Here is a 23,841-nt window from a genome sequence, read left to right as displayed (position 1 = left end):
ACTTCCGTAGGTAACTTGGTTCCAAACTAGAATCGGTTTTTGGGTTTTGCTTTGTGATGAGATGGATTAATGATCGTTAAGGAGTACTAGTACTAGTAGTAGTATTCTTGGAGCCTGACATTTGGTCATGTTGCTAATTTTTTTATTGTACATGCATGGTAAATTTCATCCATGACCTCTTTCTCAAAACAAAGTTTTTGGAGCCACCTTTTTTTTTTCTTTTTCTATTATCTGCTGAACAATAATATTTTTAATCTGACTTGTTTATTCATCTAATGCTATGTAGATGTTCGTGCAAAAGACTTGGGGATCGGCAGATCCATACTGGCATGGCATCATCCTAATTTTTTTGTTATCTCTTCTTGAGTGTACGTTTGTTGTTATTGGGTTTGCTATTTCTTTAGTGGTCCAAGAAATAGTATTTTCCAAGTTGAAAATGTAGAGTACGCCATCAAGGCTGTAGTTGTTCAAAAAGATTGAGAACGTATAGCGTAAAATTAAGGATCTTACTCCAACGAGTTGTTATCTCAGTCTTACTCACAACGCCTATAAAAATGCCATCGGTGGACCTTAATTGTTTGAACACATCTGCTTCACTTTGTACGTTTACACTTCTTTTAATGACAACATCATCAAAAAACTTTGTCAAATCCATGAAGATCAAAGGAAACCTGTAGACCAGAGGCTTAGGCAAATCGATTGTCCAAGTCCTCTTCCTCACCTCACATCTGGACCAGTAGGCAGTGTTGGCACCCTACCCAAACGCTCCATCTCAAATCCAGTGCTGCTCTGGCTAACGTCGGTGGAAATATCAGTGCCGTTGCCACTATATCCGCTCGGGTTTCCACCGCTCCCTGCGGAGTAAAACCCGCCATTCGCGTCACATTGGGCAGCCTCAAGATCAAGGCACTCCTGCAGCTGTGCCACAACATCAGTCATCGTGGGACGATGCTCCGGCAACTGAGCGGTGCATTTAAGCGCTGTGTCGGCGGCTTTCCACACGCCGTTAACATCATAGTCGCCACTCATACGGGTGTCCACCACGCTCTCAATGTTGCCACGGGCGAGACATCGTTGCACCCACTGGGTAATGCTCGTCCGCTCTGGGTCATTCAGGATGTGTGGTTTCCCTGTGACTATCTCCAACAGCACTACGCCGAAGCTAAACACGTCACTTTTGATGGTGAGCTGATATGTTAATAGGTACCTAGAAACACACGTGAGTCAGCTTTAAACAAGGGCAATTGTTTCACCTCGAATAATCGGGATATCATTTCATGGATCAAAAATGTACTAAAATCAAATACTGGTAGATCAAGTTCAAATTGTGTATGTTTGAATTGCACTTGCATTTTTAGAGAACCAAAGTGTCTTCAGCTGTTGAAAACCAGCAAGAAGTTTGCTAGATCATAATCATCAAGAGTTTAAAAAGGTGAACTTACTCTGGTGCAGTATAACCTGTCGTGCCGACCAGTCTATTCGTGGACACATGAGTATCACTGCCACTATTGAAAGCCTTGAGTAAGCCAAAATCGGCTATTTTAGCCTCCAAGTTTGCATTCAGCAGGATGTTTGCCGGCTTCACATCTCTGTGGATGAGAGGTGGGTTGCATCCTTTGTGCAGATACTCAAGCCCTGCATCCACATATTGCCACACCACATTCTTAATTAATATGTACTTGCAAATGTATTGATAGATATAATTAAAATCCCGAGTCAAAAGCTTACCTTGTGCGGATTCCAGTGCGATACGAAGTCTCTGCCTCCAGGTTAAACATCTAGAGTTGTTCCCTCTCCCTACAATGGAGAAGATCGTTATATGGATAGCATGCTCTGGTATTTTGTCAGATGGTTCTTACTTTTACGTATATATTTATTTTGTTAAAGGCTTGATGATCGATGGTTTGGGTAATTTGCATACCTCTAAGATGTCCATGTAGGGCTCCTTCAGACATGTACTCGTATACAAGAGCCATGTACTCCCTGTCCTTGCAATATCCAATCAATGGCACGAGATTCTTGTGATGAATCTTAGCCAAGGTTTGAGCCTGCAGTAAGCCAAAAGGATCAATGCACCACCAAATTTGATCTAAAAACTTTCTTGGCATGAGTTACACATAGTAAAGATCTCACCTCTGCTAGGAATTCTTGTTCACCCTGATCTGAATTTTCAGACCGCAATTTGACAGCCACCTGGGTGTTATCCTCCAAGGTGCCAAGGTAGACTCTCCCAAACCCTCCTTTGCCAATCTCACGCCGGAAGCCATCCGTCACAGCTTCCAGCTCAGCATACGTAAACCGGCGATTGTCAAGACGCAACGAACTGTGTTCATTGCTGACCCGAGAGTGAGAGTGAGACGACGCGATGCCCGCTTTGTTTGGCGGCCTGACGCTGTTTCTTGATGTTGTTCCTTCAGTGACAAAGCTCCCTAATGTTACTCAATACTATAATTCATGCTTGCACGCAGTGACACGTGAGTGGAAAACCGTTGTGTTTTTCTCATGGTCTCTCACCTTGTCTTCTTCTTAGCATGAAAAGGAATAGTACTGACAGAAGTACAATCACCAACAGTACAGCAATCGGAACGGCAACATACACGGCAACCTTAGAGCTTTTCTTCTTTTTCGGAGGCTGACATGAGTCGCCGTTGGTGCAGAGGTTTGGATTGCTACCATATCTAGCAAAATAAAGATACTTAGAATCATAATTTGAACTGTCATGGACTCATGCATGGTATCATGTACAAACCTGAGTGTTAGAGAGCCATCTTGCATTCTTTTCAGAAGGCCAGAAGGAATTGATCCACTGATCTGATTGCCTGTCAAATCTCTGAATGAAAAAAATGTTGCTTAGTTTCAAATCTAATAATTCATCACGAGGGAGTGAACTTGGAAAACCACACAATTGAATTTCTTTACAGAAGTGTGAGCGATGACAGCTGTGAAAGGGTGTCAGGAATTGTGCCCGTCAGATTATTGCGTGATAAATCCCTGCAATCAGTAAGTCGCAGTGTGTAAAAAACCAAATAACTTCTAAAAAACTGAACATTGAGTACTGTGCAATGTGTTAACAATCTCCAACTTACAGGTACTGTAAACCTCTGAGACTAGCAAAAGAAGACGACAAGTTGCCACTGAGACCACTCGCAGATAGATTCCTGCAACATATACATGTGAGGCCTCCGTGTATATTCAGCAGCAGCTCAGGCAACTACGTTAGTACTACTACTTTTGACCAACATTCAGAGAACTTATTACTCACAAGCCTGTGACACTTGGTGGGATGGATACGGCGTAGCTGCAACCCAGTCCGTTCCACGCGAAACTCTTGGGCACGCACGGATCTCCCATCCAGTTCTTCTTCAGCTGGTACTTGCCTCTGATGGCCGTGATTGCAGATACTGTTGCATTCGACGTCAGCAGCAGCAACACAAGATTCTGTCAGCTAAGATATATACTAATTGTTTCATCCATGCATATGCATCTCAAGCTGAACATAATCGATGTTCTTACCATCCTGGGAGGCCGTGGGTACACCGGCGATGGGCACAACGGAGAATATCTCGAGGCCATTGAGGATGGGCGGGAGCGTGGAGTTCGGGGTCGCGTTGAGCGAGACGTTGTACTGGTGGAAGCCGTAGTTCGCGTTGCTGTTGAAGACGGCGTTGGAGTAGAGGTACTGCGGCGAGAAGCCGCGCGGGTACCAGAGCAGGCCGTTGATGGTGACGAAGAACTGCCGCGCGGCGCCGGGCGGCAGCAGCTGCAGCTCGGAGAGGTGCAGGATGCAGATGTACCCGGGCGCTGGGTCGTTGGCGCTGGGCTCGGCGTCCCAGAAGAACTCGATGGGGCTCGACGCGTTGATGGGCGTGATGGCTGTCTGCATCACCGCCGTCGGCGCCTCGAAGTTGTCGTTGTCGATGTTCTGCACCTTCAGCTGTGTCGTGATCTCCGACCACTCCGTCGGCTTGCTCATCGGGAACCATATACGGTCGTGCGGGTCGTCGGGGAATCTGCAGGAACGTATGCTTAATCGATTAGTACAAGAAGATCGTCAGTGATCGTGACGAAGATGGAACGAGTATGTGCTTCATTTTCACCTGATGAGTTTTCCGTCGCTTGGGCCGAAGTTGGCCCTGGCGAGGAGGACGAGGCCCTGCGTGGCGTTGGCCATCGGATAGAGCAAGTTCTTGAGCGGCCTGAGGTCGAGGCTGGAGATGAAGGGCGTGCCGGAGCCGGTGTTGACAAGGCACACCTGCGCCGAGCCGCCGGGGACGACGGCGATCACCTCCACGATCACTGGCATGTCGGCGTCGGTGATGTTCACCGTCGTCCAGTAGTTGACGCCCAGGTGGAGGTCGAACACTGGCACTCTGTTCAGGCCGTCATAATTACCGTACATGAACTTGGCCCGGATGAGGTACTTGAGCCCGGACACGAGGTTCCGGAGCGTGTAGCAGTTCCGGGCGCTGGCACTGCCGCCGAAGCTGCGCACGTTGTGGAAGCTCTTGCCCATCGACGGCGTGATGTACTCGGTCGACATGTTGTAGTTGGTGCCGGTGTCGATGAAGCCGGCGTCCGACACGAAGCTCAGCTTGGTGACGTTGTCCACGTACCCGGCGGCGCTCTCCGGCAGCCCGCAGTCGATGCTTAAGAAACCTGCATATACGTATACGGACGCGCAATGAACATCTGCAGCTAGAGATGAACCAATGTCTGCAACCATATGTGATGGGCTCACCTAAGTTATCGGCCTGGCCATGGACTCGAAGAACACCGCCGCCCCCGACGATACCGAGAAGAAGCAACAACAGACACGGCGCCACCATTGATAAACTCAGCCATTGTTCTCCCATCGCGCATGTTCCAGCAACTAGCTACACTCTAACTCTGGTGGCTCATATATGTCCTAGCAAGACCCATAGAACATGCATGGGAGAGGCAATTCGCTCGTATAAATAAATGATAATAGTAGTATACTTACCCAGTTGGGCAGAGACGAGCAGCACATCATATGGGTAAGTCAACCGCCTCGCTGGGCGCAATGCCCTGGCTTGTTGACCGTGGACTTCTGACTTTCCCGTGCAAGATTTTCCAACGGCCAGCTTGCTTAGCCTCTGATTATTGGTACCGGGGCACAGCCCTGTGGGCAAGCTCATCCCGCTGTGACAGAATATTTTCCCTGAGCGACTATCTTATGCTTGTAGACAGTGCGGGCATGCACGTCAATCCTGCAGCTTGCTAGAATGTGCAAGTTGCAATTGCATCAACTCTTATTGTACGAAACAAGTTGCATCAACTTTGATTGCTTGAGTAAACTGCACGTACTGATCTACGACTGGACAGCATCGAATCACTAGTGCTTTTGTATCTGCAGCTAAGAGTGCATATAACATGCATATCATCCCGGTGGCAGTGTGGAATGTTTCCCTGTTGAACATGGGAGCACAAGAAGAAGGTTGCAGATCACAACGTGTATGGCTGCATTGCGGGGCATACGATCACCATTGCTACTGCGATCACCGGGAAGTGAGGTGGATACAGGCAGCTTGTGTTAGCTGCCGGACCTGAAGGAGACGAGGACAGGGAGGATACCAAGGGAGACACTCCATATTCTGCCCTGAAACAGTCTAGCCTTGACACAAACAAGAACGTGCCCCTATGGAGTATGGACACTGTGACAATACCTGGATCCCACAGTCTCGGCAGAGCAACACATACTATGGACTGGAATAGTCTTGAACTGAGAGTCCTGTGTACATCACCTGGGTCACACGGCAATTGTACATACCTGCTCGACCACATAAGGAAGATAGACTTGGTTGTATGCAACTTGGACTGTTGGGTGAACATTTACATGATGCCTTTTTCTTCAGTTTCCTCTACTGATCGAAAATACCATCTTGTTAAGTGGTCAGTTGTGTGTTCACCAAAGGAATGTGGTGGTTTAGGAGTGAAGGACTTAGAATGTATGAATGTTGCTCTTCTTTGCAAATGGTTATGGAAACTTGAGACTACGGAAGGGATGTGGCAATCCATTCTTTATAAGAAATATTTAGCAAGTGACACACTCTCTGGTGTGAAGGTCAAACCTGGTGATTCCAGTTTTTGGCGTGGAATCCTGAAAGTTAGGGACCTTTTCTTCTCGTTTTGCACTAGAAAAATTGGGGATGGAAAGCGAACTCGTTTTTGGGAAGATCGCTGGATGGGCAGTGAGACTTTTGCATCTAAGTTTAAATCTTTGTTTGAAATATGTGAATTAACAGAAGTGACAGTTTACAGGGTGCTTTCGAGTAACTTTGGTTGCCTTAGTTTTAGAAGAACTCTAACCGGAGAAGCTCTACAAATGTGGATTCAAATGAGAAACTTGTGTAGTGGTGTGAATCTTTCCCTGGGCAGTAAGGATAGTTTACTTTGGAATTTAGACCCTAAAGGTTTTTCTGTTAGATCCCTATACAGGGCTCTGAAATGGAGCATTTTAGGCTTTCCTTTCAAAAAGCTCTGGAAGATTAAGATACCCGCCAAGGTCAAAGTATTCCTATGGTTGGCTATTCGAAAAAGCGTTCTCACCAAAGATGTGCTACATAGAAGGGGCTGGGAAGGGGATTGGATGTGCCAGTTTTGTGGCTGTGATGAAAACATATCTCATTTGTTGTTCTCATGCCCATTGGCGCGATATATTTGGAATATAGCTTCTTGTGCCTTTGGATTTAAGAATAAACCGAGATCGGTTCAACATTTATTTGGGCCATGGATTAAAAGTTTCCCCAAAAAAATAGATCGAATATTTATGTTGGTGCCGCTGCGATTTTATGGTCGATTTGGAAAACCCGCAACAATGCTTGTTTTAGGTCTATTAGACCTGTTGATCCACTTACAGTGATTAATATGGTTTGTCAAATGATGTCCTCATGGGCAATCTTGCAGGTAAAGGAACCAAACCGCATTGCACTCAGCTGGGGAGCCAAGTTATTCCTGCAATTGTCAAGTGAGGTGTTCCGAGCGTCGAGAGGATGGAGGCCGGTGGTTCCAAGATTGACAGGATGATCTGGAGAGGAAAACTCAGCTACTGATGTGAAAAAGCAGTCTCTGACTAGTCCCCCCTCCCTGTTGTGTTCACTCTTGCATTGTCTCAAGTGTGTAGCAAAATAGGTTTCGGGCTTATGGCTGGAGTTGGCTGTAATAAGTTCTGAAGTTTTTTTCCTTTTTCTGTTCGATGGGCTAGTTTTCTGTTACATTTTCTTGCGTTTGTTTGTAGCGAACATATGGTTTCTTTAATGGAAATCGGGGGGAAACCCCTTATCTCAAAAAAAAAAAATACAATAGGTCTTGGGACTTACAGAGGTGCAACGCAAATGCAACATGTCCCTCTCCACTTCTGCTGGCCATAGACTTGTACAGTCCAGCAGCACATCAAAGTTTGTAATCAGCCCCAACATTGCATTCCCAAATATGTGACTACACTGATTACCATTTTCTTGTAGCAAGTGTGTAAGCTTTATCAGTCCAGGCCATTCATCCAAAATTGTACCCCCAAGGTTCCTTCTCTCATTCATTTCATGCTTGTTATCATGCCAACGCCATAGATCACGCAATCCCAACATATACTGAAGGTCCCTTGTAAAAGGTTGCAGTGAACACCAATCAGCAGGATCCCATTGCATGTACGTTAGGACAATGGTGTAGTTGCATAATTCTTAGATCAATTGAATGTAAAGAACAAGCAGATCAACAGATTTCTGATCCAGTTGAACAAAAATTGCATCCATAAGAACATTCTCTATAATTCTTGGGTCCCACTGAACATAGAGCTCAATTGCAAGAACTGTTGACTTCCCATCTTCCCAGGCACATAAATGAAGTACTGTAGCATGTTCATAAAAGAAACAGCAATATTTGCAGCAAAAGTTTGTTATCCAGTACCCAACATGCGAACCTTGAACCTCTAGGATCCCATTATCCCAAGTCCTACTTAACCAGATTACCAAGGGGTGTTTCACATCAATGAAAGAAGTAGCTTGCACTGTGCGCACTAGTTGAGGTGATGACTTGCGAGTAAACTGAGTTAACCTTTTGAATGTGCATACTGCAGCTTTCATCTCCTTGGCCATATGACTTAAGATGCATGGATAAGAGTTGCACATTGATGTTGCACCTTGTGTGCACCCTGTGAATGACAACTGCTTACTGACACAAAATCCTGGATCAATTTTTTTGTTTATACCACTATTTCCTTAAAACTGCTGGTGTGTACTGTGTAGTCATACCATGTTCTATGAACAATGAACAACCACCGACATGAGTAAGCACGGTGTCAGCAAGCTCCTCGTCCAACACCATGTCACTGGAAATCCTTTCAGCACAAATCCTCTGCAAAAGCCAAACCAAGTTCCCAAAACAGAGACACACTACCTACATGAGTGATCACATCATCACAAATCTCATCCTAAGTCTGACGGACAGCACCATCCATGTTCCTTTTGTCTTCGGAAACAACTAGCATGTCTTCATGCACCGAATGAGCAGCCCGAACCACTAGTGTCTCTGGCGGCAACACATCGACAACAACATCGTGTAAACCTGGAACGACTGTCATCGGGGACGAAGATGGACTGGATAACTTTACCACATGTCTGCCCAACATCTGAGTAAAGTCCCCAATATCAGATTATGATTCCACAGTGCTGATGAACTTGGACCAACCACCAACATGCTGACTCAACATGTACGCCTTCTGCCAATCAGCAGCCGCACCCTCCATGTAAAGGGAAGCAGCAGTAACCCAAATGCACTCATTTATATTGAAGATCTTAAATACTCGAGGCACTTAGATCGCCAGAGCCGTGGGTTTTCACCATTAAAACAAGGGAAGGAAATCAGCGAAGTACTGGACACTGATCTGCGGAATGCTCCTCCACTTGACAAGGAGAACCTTGAGTCTGTGAGTAATGCTGGTGTCGGCGTTGTGTATGCATTCACCAGGAACATCTGGCAGCCATGTGCAAAAATTTGTCAAACAGCCTGCAGGCGTGGCCATGCCAGCCCCACCAACACCTTGTTGTATGTTGTTCCCAGACATCAGACGATGTCCTAGCATGGAGATATGTAGTGGCACTGGATGGGAACACGAGTTCGGCATGCCCGTTGTTGGTGTCGTGGACAGGACTTTTCGTCAAACACCTGGTGGGCATGGAGAAATTGACGAAAGCATCCGTTTGCAGAGTACCAGCACCCATGACCTGAACGGGCGAGATGGGCGAGGTTGACGAAGGCTTACTTTTCTGCTGCTCCGGTACTCGACCTGGCACGAACACTGGCGTGGTTGTGGTGATGAGCACAGACACCGCCGCCATCTTCTTCAAATTGACTAACATCTGTTCTTGCCTGGCGGCTATACGACTCAGCGTCACGCTGAGCTGCACCAGCTCTTATTGATGGCGCTCAAGTTCGCCTCCATCGTTGTTGTCGTCACCTCCATCGCTTCCACACAACCAGATCGAACGGGTAAAACAAATCTGTGGGAAAAAAAATTGGTGGGATTTTTGTGTAAGTACCTTGCTCTAGATATCAAATGCCCCCGATTGTAAGGGAGACACCTTGCAAAAGGTTATAGAAATTTCTCCTCCTTCCATGACGTTCAGGCGTAATTTAATTGGCCCCCGATTGACTAGTTGAAATGAATTGCTACAGAGATTAGCTTCAGTACAATTATCTGAGGGGACTGATGAATTCCGATGGAGCCTCGTCAACAACGGTGTTTTCTCGGTTAATCATTGTATATGGCGCTTACCATTACTAGTCAATCGGTTATCAATAATAGGTACATTTGGAAGATGAAGATACCACTGAAAACGGAAGTTTTTACATGGCTTGATCGCGGTTTTTTAACCAAAAACAACCTTATTAAAGCAACTGACACAGTTGTAAGAAATGTGTTTTCTATCATCAAGATGAGACAATAAAAATACCAAATGCCACGAACCCCATTGCCACCAGTGATCACCGGAACATGAGGTGGATACAAGAAGCTTGTGGTAGCTGCCTGACCTAAAGGGGGCGAAGACAGGGAGGAGACGGGAGGCGAAGGAATTCACCAGGAGAGATTCAGACTTCAATTCAGTTTTCTATTCTCTGCCCTCACCCGACTGTTTTTTTTTTACTGTTGTTAATTGCTTATGTAGCTGGTGAGTAGGGCCGATAATGCAGGTCCAGGAGGCAAAGACCCGTGTGAGGAAAGCACAGTGCAGTGCGCCTCCAAGCTGCCATGACAATCAGCAATACAGCCACATGCGCAGAAAACACACACACGCGAGCCCAAGCCGGTCCCTGGCTTGGTGCAAGCTTATCCCTCTCCAGCAGAACGCTATGATAGATTCTACAGGAAATACAAGGTAATTCACCAGGGCAAAAATCAGCTTTACCAATAGTGGAGTTTGAGTACACTAGTACAGATTATTTTCACAGAACACCTGGACAGTATCCGTTTACTACTACATGAAGTGATATTCATATGGAAGCAAAACTGCGTGTGGCGTGGCACAGGTTTCTCAGCGGAAGAGCAATACCTACTGTACACGATCAGAGACCATTGGCATCACTATATCTCGCCATTCGATGAAGACGATGCAGATTGGTCAAAGGCGGTTGCCACATTGTGGTTGGCACCAGCTGGCAGTGGTGGCTTGTTGGCCAGCCTATCGGCCTCCCTGGCCTCATCGACGTCCTTCTGGCTCAGGAAGCTTGGCTGGTTGGTTGATGACAGCAGCCTCGCCCACATCCGGTCTGTGATCTTAACTTTGTTCCGTGTGGATGTCACCCTCTGTCAACAAGAAAAATTATGCATTAAGATGATACCATGTTTAATAGCACGGAGAAATGGAGTGGTACTCGACTAAATGGTTCGATTATGTTAGGTGTAGCTAAAAGTTTTTCACTGTGTCCTTTAGGCAGCACTGTCAGTATGTCACGACCTAGATTACGCAGGGGATAGTCGTGGGTGGTAGGGGGGCGAGGGGGAGGGTGTTTAGGCTTAGGTGCCATGACACCTTGGGGATAGATAGGGATGATGGACTCTGTAGGTGAACCTCCTCTTTTTTTGTATTTTTTTGATACTTGATTACACGAGAAGCTTTTATAGCACAGCTGGTGACTAGAAATGAAAGATCCAAACAGAATCTAAACTAACCAAAATAACAAGACTTGAAAACCAAGAAAACACTAATCTAAGAACTGGGCCCTAACTTTGTGGTGGTGGCTGTGTTGCCTGCCCCACATAAGGTCTTGCGACAAACTGGAAAAACGGAAACATGGGATGCAACTGAACTACCTATCAGAAGTCATGCATATTCAGTAAGCTCAAAATTATTCTACCGTGCATGTCAATGAACAAAACCACTTATAAAATTACTTACGTAGAAAGGTATATAGGCATGTCTGCCATTGACCATCCCAATGGTGGAGCTATATCCTGCCATTGCACCATGAATGGCACTGTGAGCCAGCAGTGTGCAGTAGACATTGTCTGATGCATTACTTGGAATAGCTCGGACCATGTAGGTAGGATCTGCACAATGTAGACTATTGTTAACCTAGTGCTGCGCAGATCAATAATTTGCTTTAGAACATCGTCCTCTGTAAAGGAAACAAAATTGGTCAATATGTTACCTATGTATTTAATGGTCATCTCCGTCTTTTTGCTTTTGAAATGATCCTACAATGGATTAATGAAATGAGTAAGTAAACTGTGTAGTACTTGAATCATCCAAAGCAAAACAGTTAAGCAACACAGTTTCTAGTAAATGCCAATAATAATTATGTCATGGAGAATGGAATCAAGTCCATAGTGTCAAGGAAATGCTGGTATGTAGCATGCACCTTAATCTTGTGAGTCAACCAAAGACCAATATCAAGAAGTAGCTTATTTCCAGATGCATCTTGCTGCTCCGAAGAGGGTATGCTTTGGGCAATAATATCCTGGCCTGCTCCCTCAGCAACAACAATGACCATGTGCTTATTCTCTTTCAGCCTCCTTTCTATATATTGCAGCAACCCCCCTTCTCCATCCATATAAAACGGGGACTCTGGAATTAAGCAGCAATCCTGTGGAATTTCAAGAGATCCAAAGAACAAATAAGAAACTCTTACATGGAGGTTAGGTAATGAATCAGAAAGCAAGAATTCTAATACTAATTTAGAAATATGCAGGGACCAGACTGAGTGGACCAAAACAAAAACAAAAGGATATCATGGACAGTTGTAGAAGGCACAAACTTACCACATCTCGGCTTGCAAGGGTAGCATACATTGCAATGAACCCTGCATAAATAGAGGAATAAAGGCTTTAAGGACAAGACAATGTAATACATAGTGAGTTAACAAAGTCGTTATGTTTGAAATGAAGAAAAATTAAGCAGTCTTTTTTAAAGCAGACTGTAAATACAATTAATAAGATGTTGAATTTGTTTGAATAAATAAAAGTATCTAGCAACAAGATGAGCTGAATATCAAACAATTTGTTCTTGTACAAACCTGACATGTGCTATCAGCGAACGTAAGCTATATAAGAAAATATAGCATGCAAAAAGATGGCAAGTGACTGTATGGAGAATATGTAAGCAAACTTACCACTATAACGACCCATCAGTTTTACTAAGCCTATTCCATTCTCAGCACTGCAAGCTTCCACATGAGCTGAATCAATGGCACGTTGAGCCTCTTCTACAGCCGAATCAAAACCAAAGGACTTGTCGATTATCTAATAATCAAAAGATACAAACAATCTGTAATGAGTCATGTCCTCACATTAGTGGGTATATTAACTGATTTTTAGAAAAAAAATTCTGCATAAGCAAATAAACTAATAACCATATTGTACAAACACTTACTGCTATGTCATTATCTATTGTCTTGGGAATCCCAGCCACAGCGACTTTTAGGCCACGTTTCCGGATTTCCTGCCAGTAATTAAAAGCAATGAAGTACTATTTTTTCTCAAATACAGAAGCAATGAAGTATAAGTAAAGACTATCTTTGCTTCTTTGGCATGAACTACTTAGGTATTTCTACATGCTATCCTGGCACTATAATGCATTCATGTATCGGATGTTGCTGTGGGTAAACACATGCTAAAATGAGAAAGATGCCTCATTAGTCATTAATATATGTATTTTTCTACTATAACATATCCATCTCTAGTGAAAAACAAGTACAGTATTTGTAGCACTATCAAAATTAATACCTTGAAGATCTCATATGCTCCCTTCTGAGTTCCATCTCCTCCAATGATATACACCTAAATAACATATTCTAGCATGTGAGTTCATATGTCCAGTCAGAACAGCTATATCACAGTTGTGCGTTTGAATTGTCATGTTTACCTGATTAATTCCACGATCCTGGATGTTATCAACAATCTTTTTTGTATCATGACCACCTCGTGATGTTCCAAGAACTGTACCGCCCTTCTTGTGGATGTCATTCACAATCTTTGGTGTAATAGCAACGTAGTTGCTAGAATAGAAGCCCTTGTATCCATTCTATAATTGGGTAATAAGACGTCAAGAGATAGAAGGTCATGAATCATAGCCAAAACTAAATCTGTGCAAATGTTTAACTATGGCAAGACCCCCAACATACAAATAACTTTTCTAACATGATTATACAATTTTCACACCCATGTTATCCTACAAAAATCTGAAGCGAGCATTTCACAAATAAATACAGCAGGTCATTCATCTTACAGCCATTTCGTTCTCAGTATAATATATTGGAGATGAATGTCCCAATGTTATTGGGGGTTAATTAAAATAAGGTATTGCAATCTGAAATGTTTGATAAGATATGACAAGCACAATCTAGAAATCTTGTTGTAAAGACAGAGAAAGCATGTATAAAAATGCAAGAGTAGCATCTAACAAGTATAAATTGGAGAGGCACATAGCCATTCAAAACAGAGAGCATACCTGTATTCCATAGATGTTGTTGACGTTGTACATGTGCGACAGGCCACACACCAGCTCTCTGATAACAGTGTTAAGCCCAGGGCAAAGGCCTCCACAGGTTACAATGCATGCTTTCACTTCATCTGACTCAAAGTTAACCTAACAAGGTTTAAGCACAAATATTTCTGTCAGCCAACAGAGAGACAAGTGCGGTCAAGAACCAAACCAGGTGGCAAGTGCAACCTACCCTCTGACGGGGTCCAGCACGACGGAAGTGAATCCCACGCCGGCTATTCTTCTGAACAACAACCTGTCAGAGCAAATATAGCTACTTGTTAGTTCACAATCAGCGAAACATCACAGTGCAAGACATTGAATGGCACTTTACATACCTTTTGCGGTACAGTGTCATCTTCATTGACAAAATATTGCCTGGTGTCAATAAGAGCAGAGGTTTCAGAATCACAGATACAGCATTCATACTGAGAGACTTGCCAAAAAGTTGAAGATCAAACAAACAATACGTATGGAAGACAGGCCTTACTTGACAGTTGAATATGCTGGGTGATCTTGTAACGGGTTCGGGTAAGTCTGGAAGAAAAAAAAACAGCAAACTTGTAATCTCGATTCTCATGGAGCACGGTTTCACTGTTCAATCAAAGTAAAATTCAGAATGGCTGGACAAACATTGACCGGCATCGCTGACATAAAAGGGTGCCCTTTCTACATATTCTCGTAATTGGCTGACATGTAATAACTGAATGTTGCTGGGAGAAGCAACCAGCCAACAGTAACAGGTTGCTTCTTCCAGTGAATGTTAGCGTCCGTTCTACCCAACCCAATCTCACATTCCCAAAAGCAGAGACCAATATTGTTGAAACAGTAACTTATGAAACGATGTATCCACAGAAAAACCACAATTTTTGTTGTATTCGTCAGGGTTTCCCGCTATTGTGAATCGTAACTGATTAAATTAGTTCACTGCAGCTCTGCAAGGTCTACGGTTTTAATTCGTCAGTAACCCAAAATGGATCGCCATAGCAGAAACCCCAATCGACCAAACCCCGCATCCGTCGCAGCCAGGCTCCTCCAAATTCGGCAACCCCCCGCCCGCCCAGACCATCCATCATTTCGCTGCTCACAATCGGCCAGCAAAAGCCGCACCGCGCAACAGCTTGCACGATCGCACCGAACTGAAGCTCGCAACGAGGAGGCACGGGGGAGAGAGAGGAGAGGAGAGGGGCGCTCACGGGGACGTCGGGTATGTAGTCGGCGAGGTGCGGCACGTCGTCGAGGACGTAGCCGAAGTCGCCCTCGGAGATCTTGACGTATGCGGCGTCGGCGAGGCTGACGTTGGAGGCGTTGCGGAGGGCGCGGAGGTTGGGGTAGGAGTCGCGGGAGATCCGCACGCACATGGCGGAGAAGGGCAGCGCCGCCTTGGTGTTGCTGGCCGCCGCGGCCGGCGGCCCGTCGTGCCCGCGCGGGGGCTCGTCCGCCTCCTCGTCCTGCCGCCGCTGCTGCTCGTCGTCCGGCGGCAGGATGATGTGGGACGCCATGGGGGTGATGAGCGCAGGAAGGCTGGAAGGGATCGGAGGTTTAGCTGGCTGCGCTGCTGGCGGAAGCCGACGAGGGGTGTGCGTTGGCGGGGGCTGGGTTTAATATGATGGGATGGGAGTAGTTTTGGTTTGCGCGGTGGTGCCGACAAGGGAACGGGAGGAGGAAGAGATGTGTGCCTCCGGGCGGGGAAGGAAGGATTTTGAGGTTGGAGAAAGTGGAGATGCGGCGGGTGGTTTCGTTTCTGGCGGTTTTAGCTGCGGTATTGGCACACTCGCCGAGGCGTCAGAGTTACCGGCTCATTATTGTCCTTCCATTTCATTTGGATTAACAATTAACCGATACTACCTTATATTAACATGCAAAATACAAAACTAATATTATTAAATAGATAATGAAATATATTTTTGTATGATATCTACAAAATATTATATTTGTTTGTACATTTTTCTGAAATTTTAGTTACAAATCTTCTCCACCTGCACATCTTTCGGGTGATCAAATCAATCCCTCGTTGCGTTAGAGCCATATCAACCGCGGCAAGCCACTTCTGTGTCTGGCGGTGTCGCCGCTCGTCCTCGCACGACGGAAGGAGCGGGTGCAGAGCGACAATCTTGGCTTTAGCCCGATACTATATCTTTGGGAAGTTCATGTCGCGGCAGGGGCGGGCGAACCTCCACGTCGTGGCGTTGTACGCGTGTGTTGCCTCTTGCTTGTTGGCGAATGTCTTGAGCCACACACGCATCCCTCGCGGCGAGATCAACGGTTCACGGCCCAAGGAGACACCCCAACGGCGATGGCTAGGGCTCGACGGATTTGGGAAAAAACGCGGGAATCAATGCGGCAGGGATACGCTGTATCTACTCCTAGGGCAACAGGGGAGTGGCTGTTGTTTCAAGGGCAGTTGGCGATGCACGTGAGGGGCTGCTTTGCGGCGTGCTGCAGCAGGTACCGTACATATGCCACGAGAGATAGGGTTTTTTCTCACGACTAAAAAAATTGGGCACGTTTTAGGATTGAGCATCTGCTAAGCTCTCCCACGCCAAAAAGAAGAAGCAGTTTTTGGGAAGCAGCCTTTTTTGTTGTTTTTGTTGTAAATGCTCTAACAACAAAGATCTAAAGCTAATAGACTTTTTTTTTTGCGAAGAGGACACTGGCATTAAAAGAAACACCGAACGATACAAAACATCCCAAAGAAAATGAAAATTACAATGAGATCCTTGAGAAGCCCTGCATCTTCAACCTCTTGATCGTGTTGACAGCGCGCCGCCGCTGCCGCTCCTCGCTGAGCCAGCCTGACTTTGTTGGTACATTGTTATGGTTATCTGCAGAGAACTGATCGTACTACAGTGTTCATTCTCTCGGCCAGTAGTCTATTAGCAGGAATTCATCTAGGGCAACTGTTATTATTTCGTTCAATGATTTCTATGAGTCGTATAAAAAATTTCAAGAACAAGCAAGAGGGCCGCGTGTCTAATTTTTCAGGAGTCGTTTATAATCAGAGGACTCGTGTCAACTGTCAACTTGTCAAGGGCACGTCTCCTTCGAGATGATTACGACGCCCCCGTACCATAATCAGCTGCTTATTTTGGGTATCAAATCTTCAAACCCCGGTGGCGATGTCGCCCATAGGCTTGGCGTGCGCACGCCAGTTTTGAGTGACTACCGGCCACACCAAGCTGCCCAGCCTGACTGCCGCACGCCCACTGACCTACAGGCAAACCAAACCAAACAACCTGGTCCAGAGGAGTCACCAATCAATGGCGCCGCATCCGTCTCTTTTGCTTTGCCTTGCGCCCCAGGATAGAAACCCAGCGGATCATCACACAGGAGACGAGCGCGTGGCTTTACCTGGTCAAACACCGACGAACGGCTTACACAGCATCGTGACGGCGCAGACGGGGCAAGAAACAATAAACCCACACTTCGTTTCCATTTTCTCTACCATCTGCCATTCAAAATAACGAAATATGTCATGCAGATTACTATCATTAAGTTGGAAACAAAATTCCAAAGCTTGACTTCTGCACCAAGAAGAGATTAATCGCTCTTAGTTGACTGGCCTAGATTGATTTGATCCTGCTAAGTAGTCCAGCTCCATGCATATGACATGACTGTAAAACAGCTACTCAAATAGTATGTCGCAAAGGTCAGAAAGACGACTGGGAAACGCCGAAAAGGCTTCAACCCTGATGCGCCAGATACACTGTGCCACTTACATGCCAAGAATGGACAGCACGCGCATACGATACAAGGGCGTCTCCAACCTAAAACGCCACCATGTCGCCTGATTTAGGCACAGCCGGAGCTTAAAGCCGTATGATTATTCATCTCCGTAACTATCCAGCAAAAAAAAACGACTTATTCCAGCCAAGGGCCATTGGACTCCTATGGCCTGAGATGTTTCACCACGGGGTCCTGGCGCTGATTGCTGGATGCTCACTTGGCATGGAACTTGCGGCTGACGGACTCGTAGCTCGGGACATGGATAACTGCAGCAAGATCAATCTGGTTAGTCAGTGCAAATTGTAGGAGAGCAACATGCTGCGGTTAACTTCCATGTGTGGAACATACCATTGCCCCATGATGCCAGCGTCAGTGGCGAAGAAATTATCTTCTTTGCAACTGAAGAAATGTCGTTCAGAGTGGTCTCATCAACAGCTCTCATGAAATGTCCAATAGGTTTCCTGTAATTTTGATAATGCAGTGATCAAAACATGAACAGTGAAACTCAAAACATAAGATTGACTGGCTTGTTTCTAATGTTGTGTGCTTTAACTCTTTAGACAGCACTGAATGGTCATTGGGCACCCACAATAAACTACTGCTATAGTTCTCAGCTGGCTTTTGACCTTGTTGGGCAACCAAAGTACTTGATATTATACTACAAAAAAACTATTGGAATTTGGAACCCAGTAGCAGTACATTATAATATTGATATGACCTTTCATAGTCCGCCTAAAACCTTAATCGGCTGTTGATACCATGTTAGGAGGAATATGAACTTGTGTAATCCATGGGGCTCAAGACTAATAAATAGTACATCAACAGGTGTTGTGTAAGGATACAAAAAACAGCTGTAGTACATATCTAGTAATGCCGTCATTGGAAGCCTCTGGGCTGACAGATATAGGAAGTCTCAGAGGTGACCAGGAATAACTCTAGTCACACCTTGGTTGAACGGAAAGAAAAGATAGAGGAAAAAACTCTCAAGGTGGTCTAGATGAACATCTAAAAGTAGACGGTGACAACAATTTAGTTTTCTTTTAATTATTCAACAAGACTTATACTGCGTACATGTACATGTGATATGGAAGAATTGCTACTATTTAATTTGTGATATGGAGATTTGGGGAAAACGCCTCAAGTATTTATGTACTAGGATACTCTTGTACGCATACCTTTCTCCGTAAGTCAAAACCTGACTTCCGATATCTTCAGATGCTATAATCTGTTAGAAGATAAACAGTGTAAAGAGCTTTTTAGGAAAAGCAAGTCATAAAGTTGTGATTCGATCAGGAGAAAGAACAGTATACTCTTGATTCCAAGTTCATCAGAACAGCAGCCTTGGTAGCCTCTTTAGCACGATCAAGCTGTTCTTGAGTAACTATACGAGGCAAAAGACCAGGGACAAAAAGAATGCAACTGATTATGGTCAATCTAATCTTGAAACATAATAGCCTTGAGATGGTAAAATAGAAGGAACCTTTTCCAGGAGTTGCAACTTCAAGGAGTTCTCCTGCTGCCAAATCCACAGCCGTCGATGCAAAATCTGGGCTCTGTTGAAATAATAACATTACATATCAAAGCCAAGGGGAGTACATCACAAGCATACAAAAGATTGCAGAAGCTTGAGTACACTATGTTCACCCTTTCACTTGTATTTCAAGTTGAGACCGGAGAGGGTTTAAAATAAAGGTCTAGGACTTGTTATCAGGCCGAACTGGACAGCATTAACCACCAGCTCGCCTAGAACAATTTGAGACCAGAAACAGGAAAGGGCATGAAATAGGCATGGTATTATTGTACTGGCAATTATAATCCTACAAAGTACTACATTGTTTTCCAAGAATGACTTATTACTCATATAAGACCCATTGTTTGGTCTTAAAAACAGAAGTATGCCTATCTTATTAAATTTTGTGTATCATGTTTAATAGTATTCAGTAGTATGAGTCATTATTCGCCAAGTCTGCCAGTCAAAAATTTACTGATCTGTTAGATGCACATGTTTCGCAATGGTAGAACACTCATAATGTGCCATCAGGTAATACGTATGCACAAATCCAAATTAACAGTTTAGAAAAAGGAAGAGAGGTTATGGGAGTTGTATAAGCATGATAATTATATTGAAAATGTCAGTACAAAAATCACAAGTGGTACTATCCACTATCAACAAGAACTTCTTGATTGTGTCCATTGCATCAGTTCTATAAGGACAAAGACATTAGAGGTTCTGTTCCATGAGAGGCTTACAGTGGCTGCATGAATTCCAAAAAGACCTGAATTGTTGTAGATACTGTTGAAAGCAGAGAATGACTCGATCTGTTCGTAGTGGTTCAAGACACGGCGATCTGTAGGTACAGGAGTGACACTCATGTTAGGTCGAGCTACAAAATTATGATTCTATGGCTATTCGACAAGTAGAAAAATATCGATTTGAACAGCAGCATACACAATCGAGAATACATTCCCTTCCCAGGACCACCGACAGAGAAGGAACCACCTCCTCCCATGAGCATCTACAAAGCATCAAGTTTGATTTATATTATCTTTCAGTGGCAATATATTTAAGAAATAGGCTTGCACATGTGATAATATGTAAAAAAACATCAATGGGTAAACAACATACGGTAGCCCTAAATAATTATCACTTCAACATAGGTTAGGCATACCTGAAGCACCGTCACAATCATTGCAGTTTTCTCTTGGCGCCAGCCACCTGGCACCTCAAAAGCAAGTGCAATGTGTGTAGTCTGGTCACAGGAAGTTCAACATTAAGGATAAGAGAAGCACACATGAATACATCCTCAAGAATAATGCTGCAAAACAGCTGACGACTCACTGGAGAATCTGCTTGGCAACGATAGTCCCCTCCCACGTACACTGATTTTGGCTCTTCATGACGTTTCACAGCAGGAAGATCTGACAGAAGTGGTTCCGCAATTGAAACCAACTCATCATGCTCAACTCCTGATGCTGCAAGAACCATCCTAGGAGCAGTATAATTTTCCTACATTTTTTCAACATGAGTAAAACTGTCAAAGGGAGTCATTTCTCGCCACATAATGTATGGGAAATAAATTGCTAAATCTTACATGAATGAATTCCTCCAGGGTACTAATATCCAATCTGTTTATAGCGGATTCTGTAGCCATAAGAGGTTTTGCCAATGCCCCAGAATATCCAGCCGAATGAAGTGCCTCCAAAAGTAGACCTTGTGGATTATCAGAAATGTCAGAAATTTCAGACTTTATCTTCTGGAGCTGTAGAAGAAGAAAAAAACAGCACATGATAAGTAAAACGCAGGGAACACTTTGTAAGTTTTAATAAAAATAACCAAATACCTGCTCTTTGACCTCCCATTCTAAAAATGCTGGATTCCTCACACTGTCAAGGAGCACTTCAACCATCTCCGGTGCATAACACTTCAGTGCGTCATAGGTATAGCTCATTTGTTCACGAGAAGCAGATGCAGATACATTTCCTCCGATTGCTTCGACCTCACGAACCAGCCGCAAGTGACTCCTATTTGTTGTGCTCCTGAAGGCCATTCTCTCCAATAGATGTGATGCTCCAGATGAAGAAGGTGATTCGTAAACAGAACCACAGTCAATGTACAAGCCCACCGATGCAGCCGGTCCCTGAAACAAGTTCCTATGAAAAAAATGGTATGGAAAGAACAAAATACAGCAACATCAATGGGCATCAAGCAATACCGGTGATGTTTCTGAAGCAATCTTGATGCCATTTGGAAGAGTGGTGATTTTTGTCTTGGGTAGCTCGATAAAATCTGGTAGCGGTGGGGGAATTGTAATTCCTGGGAGCGGAACATCAAGAGGAGGGAGTTTGGTTGAGCCTCCGCCAAGAAGCCAGCTAAACAGACCACCTGAAGACTGCTTCACAACACTTGTGCTAGCAAACCTACTAGCACCATGATGCTGAAAAGTTGGGAAAAAATGTTGTCCTCAACATGCAGATAATTATTAATAGAATAAAAAAAACTGAAAGTGCAGGTAACTTATATGAGAAGTAACTTGTAAAATGAATATGCCAACGATCAAAGGATGGTTTGGAAAGAAAACTATTGTTGTTATGTAAAGGTGTAGATCCAGGTACTTGATCCTCTAGAGACAGAAACCACAGGGAAGCACATTCGCAGCTCCCTTAGATTATTCAATTGCCGTCTGTTTTTTTCTTCCTAGATCAGATTTCTAGTTATTTTTCTTCTGTATCGAGTCCTTCAGTAAACATTCTTTTATCCACAATGATTTTTGCTGGACCGATTCACCGGACGACACATACAACACCTAGAACTAAAATGAACACCTAGGCTGAGTTTGGTGCAAATAAAAACCACCAAAGGTTATATTTTTTTGACAAACAATACCACTACTGAGGCCTGATTCCATGAACATTTGCAACTGTTTCAGCGATCGCATGTTTCAATTCTCCACAACTCTGGCTAACAAATGCATACTATCTTCTTGGAGCCCCCGACCACCATAACAAAAACCTGACTATCGCCACATGTTGGCGCACAACATCGCACCTAAAATGCAGAGCACTAGACAGGACACAACTTCTCACGGATCCATCAACTATATGAAATCTTGATTGAAGAACGATACTACATAGGAGAATCGGCATGCGCGAGCAGTTTGTACCCAATCCAAGTGCATTCACAAAACGGATCGGGACATGGACGCGACTGCGGAAAGGACGGGAGGGGGCGGGGGGAGGGAAGTGGGAGTGTCGAACCTTGAGAGAGCGGAGATGGCTCCCCGCGACGCGATACATGGCCGGCTACGAGCCGAGATCCCGGGACGCTGAGGCGGTGGAGGCAGAGGAGGAGGAGCAGCCGCCGGCGGTGAGGGGTGGTGCGAGTGCGAGACACTGTGCGCGCGTGTAAAAGCTTAGCGGCGGGCCCGATCCGCTTCGGGCGTTGCCCTGTGGGCTGTGGATGCTACTGGACTGCACATGGGCCAGTGGATTTTTTGATTCGGCCCACGGCTTTCGTCCCGTCTAGTATCCGGTGCCAAGTATTGTAATACTGCACTGACGTAGCCGAGTACGAGTTTGGCCGAGTGATCGTATCCAAGTAGGATTGCGCGCGCGCGTCGTCCAGTCCAAACAAATCTAAGTCTACAAATACCAGGGCAATTAAGCTAGGGCGTCCATAGACAAGAAGAAGAAGAGAAAAATCGACACCTTAATTACGTGATTCTCTCTCTGGTCCTCCGTTTTTTGTGCACCTACGTACTCGCCCGTCGCCGAGGATGGGAGCAACGTTCTCGTCCGTTGTCGAGGCTTGGACGACGAGGGCGACGGGAGTCCAAGTTCCCCGGGCGGCGCCTGCAGGTTGCGACGAGAAGAAGCCAGAGAGCAGCAATGTCGTCGACGCGGCACAAGACCAAGTTCACCGGGCGGCGCCTGGCCCTGGCGGCGACGAGAAGACGTCTTGGCCGGAGCTGGTGGGCAGCATTGACGTCGACGCGGCGTTCAGGATCGTGCGGGATAGGCCCGAGGTCCGCGTCTACTTCTACGACTATAACTACAAGAACCCACCGCCGACAGACTTCAACCCCAAGCGCGTCAATCTCTTCAGCGACTCCAGGCTCCGCGTCCTCACGGTTCCCAAGATCGGCTAGCTTTAGGCTGGTCATAGCGGGGAGTAACTTAGACTAGTAACATATGGCATGTTACTAGTCTAGGTTACTACCTTGATAGTGGGTAATAACTTATATGTAGTGTCATGCATTGTGTCATTTATTATGTTGTAGACTCATTTTGCCTTGGGGTGTGTGATGTTATGGTAACATAGCTAGTTACCACCTCACGCCCACTATGAGCAGTCTTAGAGCATCTCCACTCGTGCCCCCGTCGAGGCCCCCGGCGAGCGTTTTTTCCATCCGGACGGCGTAATTCGGCTCAGTCGCGCCTCCGGTTCCTCGTTTTCGTCCGGATTTGGCCCTTCATCCATCCGGCGAGCCCACGCCACCCCCGGCCCCCCGGGGAGCGCTAGGGGACGACGAAACGAAAGCGCGCGAAACGTTCCCGCGCGTCTGGTGGCCCCAACTTGTCGGCGAGAGACACCGATCGTCGTCCTCATCGCATCGTCTTCCGCGCG

General features: G+C 45.3%; 3 protein-coding genes across 3 annotated transcripts; all 3 read right to left on the bottom strand.

The window, feature by feature from the left end:
- Positions 1-717: 717 nt before the first annotated feature.
- LOC124648027 (probable LRR receptor-like serine/threonine-protein kinase At1g05700) lies at positions 718-4,853 on the bottom strand. The gene is made up of 13 exons (XM_047187858.1): positions 4,739-4,853; positions 4,098-4,656; positions 3,514-4,010; positions 3,263-3,401; positions 3,087-3,158; positions 2,920-2,991; positions 2,750-2,830; positions 2,515-2,678; positions 2,134-2,411; positions 1,922-2,048; positions 1,729-1,797; positions 1,443-1,635; positions 718-1,207 (listed from the first exon to the last, which is right to left on the bottom strand). Exons 1-13 carry the CDS (start codon positions 4,851-4,853, stop codon positions 718-720), a joined length of 2,856 nt encoding a protein of 951 aa, XP_047043814.1.
- Positions 4,854-10,594: 5,741 nt separating this feature from the next.
- Positions 10,595-15,508, bottom strand: LOC124649072 (ATP-dependent 6-phosphofructokinase 6-like). The gene is made up of 14 exons (XM_047188748.1): positions 15,188-15,508; positions 14,482-14,528; positions 14,330-14,369; positions 14,185-14,247; positions 13,959-14,096; positions 13,374-13,532; positions 13,235-13,288; positions 12,882-12,950; positions 12,622-12,751; positions 12,272-12,312; positions 11,872-12,096; positions 11,662-11,707; positions 11,409-11,560; positions 10,595-10,816 (listed from the first exon to the last, which is right to left on the bottom strand). Exons 1-14 carry the CDS (start codon positions 15,491-15,493, stop codon positions 10,595-10,597), a joined length of 1,692 nt encoding a protein of 563 aa, XP_047044704.1. The 5' UTR covers positions 15,494-15,508.
- A 2,371-nt stretch (positions 15,509-17,879) lies between these two features.
- On the bottom strand, positions 17,880-22,606 carry LOC124649071 (mitochondrial-processing peptidase subunit alpha-like). Its single transcript, XM_047188747.1, has 13 exons — positions 22,473-22,606; positions 21,431-21,652; positions 21,059-21,355; positions 20,810-20,977; positions 20,557-20,724; positions 20,387-20,467; positions 20,167-20,233; positions 19,968-20,065; positions 19,198-19,270; positions 19,028-19,098; positions 18,893-18,942; positions 18,066-18,178; positions 17,880-17,983 (listed from the first exon to the last, which is right to left on the bottom strand). The coding sequence occupies exons 1-13, from the start codon at positions 22,509-22,511 to the stop codon at positions 17,931-17,933; spliced, it is 1,500 nt and encodes a 499-aa protein (XP_047044703.1). The 5' UTR covers positions 22,512-22,606; the 3' UTR covers positions 17,880-17,930.
- Between the last annotated feature and the right edge of the window lie 1,235 nt (positions 22,607-23,841).

The sequence above is a fragment of the Lolium rigidum genome, chromosome 4 (genome assembly GCF_022539505.1).
Source record: "Lolium rigidum isolate FL_2022 chromosome 4, APGP_CSIRO_Lrig_0.1, whole genome shotgun sequence".
Classification (NCBI taxonomy): Eukaryota; Viridiplantae; Streptophyta; class Magnoliopsida; order Poales; family Poaceae; genus Lolium; species Lolium rigidum.
This window is presented reverse-complemented; position numbering and strand designations above follow the sequence as displayed.

Coding starts and splice junctions, on each gene's coding strand:
- LOC124648027 (XM_047187858.1), bottom strand. CDS start 4,853: ATGGGAGAACAATGGCTGAGTTTATCAATGGTGGCGCCGTGTCTGTTG. Junction 4,657..4,738: donor TGGCCAGGCCGATAACTTAG/GTGAGCCCATCA, acceptor ACGTATATGCAG/GTTTCTTAAGCATCGACTGC. Junction 2,992..3,086: donor CTCAGAGGTTTACAGTACCT/GTAAGTTGGAGA, acceptor TACTGATTGCAG/GGATTTATCACGCAATAATC.
- LOC124649072 (XM_047188748.1), bottom strand. CDS start 15,493: ATGGCGTCCCACATCATCCTGCCGCCGGACGACGAGCAGCAGCGGCGG. Junction 14,248..14,329: donor ATGACACTGTACCGCAAAAG/GTATGTAAAGTG, acceptor TTGCTCTGACAG/GTTGTTGTTCAGAAGAATAG. Junction 12,313..12,621: donor ACTGATGGGTCGTTATAGTG/GTAAGTTTGCTT, acceptor CTATTTATGCAG/GGTTCATTGCAATGTATGCT.
- LOC124649071 (XM_047188747.1), bottom strand. CDS start 22,511: ATGTATCGCGTCGCGGGGAGCCATCTCCGCTCTCTCAAG. Junction 21,356..21,430: donor TTGCTTCAGAAACATCACCG/GTATTGCTTGAT, acceptor AACTTGTTTCAG/GGACCGGCTGCATCGGTGGG. Junction 19,099..19,197: donor AGTTGCAACTCCTGGAAAAG/GTTCCTTCTATT, acceptor TGCCTCGTATAG/TTACTCAAGAACAGCTTGAT.